Source organism: Musca autumnalis, unplaced genomic scaffold, assembly GCF_047663935.1.
Source record: "Musca autumnalis isolate F117 unplaced genomic scaffold, ASM4766393v1 scaffold_2, whole genome shotgun sequence".
NCBI classification, from domain to species: Eukaryota; Metazoa; Arthropoda; class Insecta; order Diptera; family Muscidae; genus Musca; species Musca autumnalis.
The window spans coordinates 128005023-128011365 of record NW_027411755.1 but is presented as its reverse complement, the minus strand read 5'-3'; the positions used below and the strand labels follow the sequence as shown (position 1 = coordinate 128011365).

At 32.6% G+C, this 6343-nt stretch overlaps 1 protein-coding gene across 1 annotated transcript; it reads left to right on the top strand.

The window, feature by feature from the left end:
- The first annotated feature begins 2249 nt into the window (after positions 1-2249).
- Trf (TATA-box binding protein-related factor) lies at positions 2250-3403 on the top strand. The gene is made up of 3 exons (XM_073966025.1): positions 2250-2504; positions 2558-2643; positions 2712-3403. Exons 1-3 carry the CDS (start codon positions 2463-2465, stop codon positions 3229-3231), a joined length of 648 nt encoding a protein of 215 aa, XP_073822126.1. The 5' UTR covers positions 2250-2462; the 3' UTR covers positions 3232-3403.
- The last annotated feature ends 2940 nt before the right edge of the window (positions 3404-6343 follow it).

The following is a 6343-nucleotide window of genomic DNA, read 5'->3' as shown; positions in this document are numbered from 1 at the left end:
CTGGAGAAGGCGCCCGCCGATAATAAAAAATAAAAAATCCATTGAATTTTCTTACAGTACGTTAATATTTACGAAATCGAGTGGATTTCAACTGTCAATTCCTTTGTGTATGCGTCAAATGAAATCTCATCTGAAATCCATTGGATTTTATTTGACATTTAACTAGGCGTTTACACCAGACGGTTTGCCTTCAAATACAACTCTGATATACTAACACATACTCTAAAGCCACACGCTGAAACTTTCATACGAAATTTTCCCATTATTTTGGCGTTCTTATGGGTACTTTACACGATATGTATTTTACATATGGGTTGTCACTTTTTATATACAAAATGTATACGCAAAGTGACAACCCATATGTAAAATACATATCGTGTAAAGTACCCATTAGGTCGAGTTCCCCAATACAGTCATTTCATAAAATCACTTTAGTATCTCTAAAGCGTCGTATGAAAGTTTCATCGTGTGGCTTTAGAGTATGTTTACATTTATGGGTACTTTACACGATATGTTATTTTACATGTGTGCTGTCTCTTTGCATATACATTTTGTATATAAAAAGTGACAACCTATATGTAAAAACATATCGTGTAAAGTACCCATTACGAAATCCACTCGATTTCAACTGTCAATTCCATTGCTCAAACGTCAAATGAAATCGAATCGATTTCAGATGAGTTTTCATTGACGTATTCGCAAAGGAATTGACAGTTGAAATCGAGTGGATTTCGTAAATGTAAACATAGTATAATATAATGTACTATACCACCAATTACATTAAGTCCCAATTTACATTAGGCGAGTTTACTTGCGGCAATTGTCAGTTTGATGGAGAGAGAGGTGAGGCATATGGTAACCCTTTGCCTCTCAGCCCCCTCTCTCACCTACAAACTGACAATTGCCGCAAGTAAACTCGCCGAATGTAAATTGGGACTAATTTGTCGAAGGTCACACCAAAGAAGTTCCGTAATAAAATTGCGTTTAATAGGTGTTTACACCAGACAATTTGCCTTAAATAGAACTCTGATACTACCACATACATACATTTGTTGGATGTCTCCCATGATACAATAATCTAGAAGGTAGGTCAGATTCGAACAGATTGTGAAAAACAAGGCCTGGGTGTATTTGCTTATAGTACGTTTATATATAACCGGATTTAACAAACCCACTGGGTTTCAAATGTCAATTCCTTTGCGTATACGTGAAATAAATCCTCATTAAGACGGTTAACCCTGCAAAAGGCTATAATATAAACATGTTATCGAAAAATAGTAAAAATTAGCAGATTCTTGCAGTACTGGTGCTCAATTCTGTTTCTATGGTATGTACAATGTACATACGCAATGTACATACGATACGATTAAAAAGGGGATAGGCCATTACAAGAAATTAGGGATGCGAGTTATAGAATTTTTAAACATGAGTAGGGAACATAATATCAAATTAAAAGTAGAAATTACATATTTTTTTCGTGGGAAAATACATAATAACTAAAAACGATAATAATAAATAATAACTTGTTCCCCAACACAGTGGGTTTGGATTTCAAATGTCAATTCCATAGCGCAAACGTCAAATAAATCCTCTCGAAGTGGGTTAACCCGGAAAAAACTATAGTGTAACCGTACTATTACGAATTTGAACACAAAGAATAATTTCCGGTTACAGAACCTTGTGTACAGAGTTTCACCCCCTAAACTCATTTTCATGTTAGACCGCCATCAGACCATCTGCTTTTTCACATGTATGTTGTCACTTTGGGTATACTAATATACAGAACAGCTGATGTCATACATGTGAAAAAGCAGATGGTCTGATGGCGGCCTTAATGAAAATTTTCATAGTCTGGCATAACCATGCGTTTACAAGTGACAGGACAGTTGAGTACATGTATTGATTGTCAAAAACCCAAAACATGCCTGTGTGACGTATGCGTCCAGACAACTGCAGAAACAGTTGTAAAATTATGAATGAAAATCGTCGATTTCTTTTTGTTTTTGATTCAAATATTCTGTTTTTTTCATATTCTTTTGTTTTCAACACATTTAAATTATCACATCACTTCTTTTTAACAAATATGTCAAAAATTTGTTAACCCGACTGTCTGTGAAAAAATGACGGACAGATGGAAGACAGCCGACAAATGTATGTAGGTGTTAGTAAATCAGAGTTGTATTTGAAGACAAACTGTCTGGTGTAAACGCCTAGTAAGACTTACACCGACCATATGACCAGTTGTCTACGATACGTTTCCACTATTTGTATGGAAACATACATGTTTGTCGTGTTGCATTGCTGTCAGCCTTTGGCATGTTCGCATGTTCAATGTTGAGAAATGTTTATTTTTGTTTAAATGAATTTTTACTGAATCCTCTGAAAAAAGAATAAAATAATGAATTAAAAACCAATGAAGAACTTTATCTTCTTTAGAAAAAGCTAATATTGGATCAGGTGCAATGGAATCGACTGCAGAGCCTGTACAACAATTGCAACAAAAGGTATTAATTTCTTGTTTTCTTGAAATTTGTTTAATATTTTTGCTTTCTTTTAGAATAATCCACATGCAAGTATACTACCTCAACAACCAGCATCCGCACCAGTTGAAACCAATGAAGCACAACATGATGTGAAATTACAGTAAGAAAATCAAAATCTACATTGTCAATGATTCACCATTACAATTTAACAATCCTACTTGCTTTTAGGAATGTTGTTGCCACTGTCTCTTTAGCATGTGAATTAAACCTTCAGGACATTAACAACCGCACAAGAAATTCGGAATACACCCCGTCCAGATTTCATGGTGTTGTAATGCGAATGCGTGATCCTCGATGTACTGCTTTGATATTTAGAACCGGCAAAATAATATGTACCGGAGCACGTAATGAGGCCGAAGCATCCCTGGGTACGAGGAAATTTGCTAGAATTATACAAAAATTAGGATATCCCATCAAGTTTACAGATTTTCGTTTGCAAAATATTGTTGCAACTGTCGATTTAAGATTTCCAATTCGTTTGGAGAACTTAAATCAAATTCACGGCCAGTTTAGCTCATATGAACCAGAATTATTTCCAGGACTTATTTATCGAATGGTTAAACCACGTATGGTATTATTGATATTTGTTAATGGTAAAATTGTTTTTACCGGTGCCAAGGCAAGAAAGGATATTTTGGAGTGCCTCGATGCAATATATCCGATTTTATTGAGTTTTCGTAAGAATTGAGTAGTTATGAACATTTATTTAATTAATTTAATTATAAACACTTTTTTATATAACAATAATCTATTAAGTATTTTACAATCTGATAAAGGCAACATCTTGAAGTTGTATATAAAAATATAAATTATGTAAAAAATAATAATTTGAAATATCATCTGCATTTTGTTCATTAAATCCATAGATGGGCTTTCTCGCACGCCAGCGTTGCTGTGGTTTGTTTCTCTTTTTCGTTGTAACAACAACAACATTTTTAATAACATTTGTTTTTTTGTAATGTTTAAGATGCCGCCCGTTTCTTAAAAATATTTAAAAAGTAAAAAATTCGATCAAAAACGCTGTTTTAATTTTTCCCTTAAAACATATTTAAGAGTATTTTTGACCATCTATGATTAAATCACACTTTTGAATCAATTTTTGCTCTTAGACGGGTTTATGCTTGGTTTACATTTACGAAATCCACTCGATTTCAAATGTCAGTTCCATTGCTTAAACGTCAAACGAAATCCAATGGATTTCAGATGAGTTTTCATTTGACGTATACGCAAAGGAATTGACAGTTGCAATTGAGTGGATTTCGTAAATGTAAACCAAGCATAACTCTATGAGGTTTATAAAACGGCATTTGCATTACGCTGCAGTTACACATGCCAGTAAATTGGGGCCAATTAAAAGTGTTCGAATGGCATGCAGTTTTCTTGTGTGTTTACACATGCCAGTGCAAGTTCAATTTCAATATTATTTTATGCCGCATATAACACACAAAATTGCATTATATTTCAGATTTAAAACACAATTCACAACATATTTTATTATTTCTATTTTATTTCGTTTTAAAAAGATTGTTTTCAACCATAAACATATGGTCTGTTCCAGTACTGCAAGAATCTACTAATTTTTCCGATAACATAAAGGAAAAAATGTTACCGTTGTAAACAGTAGTAGCATGGTATAAGTAAAGAGGTAGATTTAAATGAAGAAAAAAATCTATAGAACCCTTGTTTTTCCTGAATTCCTAAAACTTCAAAATTAAGCAACAAGTGGGTTTGTTTACAATGCATTTTTTGAGCATTTTATAAAAAACGCGAAAAATGATTGAAATGTTAAGTTTTCTCCACATAATCGAGTTGTGATTATGATAAAATGATTGTTTCAATGCAAATCTGACGAGTTTCTTCCATACAAATGGTCTAAAAACAATATTCAAAATCATTGAATTCTATTGTTTTTAAAATTGTTTGGCATATTATTCAAACACCACACACACATACACAGTTTGTTTATATTGCTTTGAAGTTTTAGGAATACTCGAATGAAAAAATTTAAATTGGCATAAAGCTTTGGATAACCTTTTTTATTAAACCATGAGTAGTAGCTTCTTGCAGGTTCTGGATCAGACCAATACTGAATCTGGTGTTGCCGTGTTTTCAATATTATTTGTCAACAGATATTCTCATGAAAAATATCAAAATTATGTCTTTATTTACCACTAATATATGGCAGCTACCGAGATGAATAATTTGTATTTCATAACCTTTTTAAAAATACCTTAAAAATATGCATGCATAAAACAAACAAAAATGTATATGGATTAAAAAATAGTCTCGGCAACTCTTTTTTTCATTTTCGACATATAACTGTCAGCCAGTTTAAAATTTTACTGGCATGAAAAATCTAGTGCCAGTGGAGTCGACAATACAAAAAATGTATTTGTGGTAGTATAATATTGTGTATGTATTGAATTTTTCGAACTGTATAAACGCTGGGTTAGAGCTTTTGCTGGGTTAACCTTCTATATAAGGATTTATGTTACATTTGTGCTATGGAATTGGCATTTGAAACCCAGTGGATTTATTTAATCCGGTTAAGTGCAAACGGGGTATAAGCCTTGAATAAAAAGTTTAAGTGGGTGCCGAGAATTTTTTATGAGGAAACTTAAAATGATGTTTAAACAAACTTTTTTCTCTAAAATGTATAGTTCTCCTGCAACCGGACCTTCTTTTAAAAGTGCAGAAAACGTTGAGGGGTAAAATAGATATACTCTATCATTCCTTGGTTTTTGATTTAGAAAATACTCTTACTACATTCCTAACTAGGCGTTTACACCAGACAGTTTGTCTTCAAATACAACTCTGATTTACTAACACATACATACATTTGTCGTTTGACAGTAAGGAAGACAAATTTTTGGCCTTTTTGTAAAAATAAGTGAGATAATAATTGAAATGTGTTGAAAACAAAATAACATGAACAAAAAGAAAATATGTGAACGGAAAACAAAAAGATGTCGATGATTTTCATTCAAAATTTTAGAACTGTTTTTGCAGTTGTCGGGACGCCTACGTCACACAGGCAAGTTGTGGGATTTTGACAATCAATACATGAAGTCAACTGTCCTGTCATTTGTAAACGCAGGGTAACAAACCTCTGACTTTATATGAATGTAACAATGGGTGTGTTCGTTTACTCAATAATTTGTACAAATTTGTAAAAGTCCAGTAACTTCTTGCAAACGACTAAGGTATTTTACATTGTACTGTAGAGTAAACGAACAACATCCAGTAAAAAATCATACAAATTTTGAGTTAACGAATATACACAATAGGTGTGTTCGTTTACTCAACAATTTGTACAAATTTGTACAAGTTCAGTAACTTCTTGTAATCGGCTAAGGTCTTTTGCATTGTACTGTAGCGTAAACGAACATCATCCAGTAATAATTTGTACAAATTGTTACTGGATGTTGTTCTTTTACTCTGCAGTACAATGCAACAGACCTTAATGTGGGGTACACACGATCAGTATTGACTGTCAGTTTTGCTCAAACTATCGGTTGCTTGCCAGTGTGGCCGTTCATTGTTGTCAGTCATCATTTGTAATTCGAATTGTTCCATTTGTAAATTGAAATCGATTTACAAATAGAAAAATTCAAATTACAAATGGAAAAATTCAAATTACAAATGAAATAATTCGTATTACAAATGAAAAAATTCAATTACAAATGAAATAATTCGAATATCAAATGGAATTCTCAAATTACAAATGAAATAATTCGAAATTCAATTGGAATTAACAAATTACAAGTGAAATGTTTCGAATTTCAAATGAAATAATCAAA

Coding starts and splice junctions, on each gene's coding strand:
- Trf (XM_073966025.1), top strand. CDS start 2,463: ATGGAATCGACTGCAGAGCCTGTACAACAATTGCAACAAAAG. Junction 2,505..2,557: donor TACAACAATTGCAACAAAAG/GTATTAATTTCT, acceptor GCTTTCTTTTAG/AATAATCCACATGCAAGTAT. Junction 2,644..2,711: donor CAACATGATGTGAAATTACA/GTAAGAAAATCA, acceptor ACTTGCTTTTAG/GAATGTTGTTGCCACTGTCT.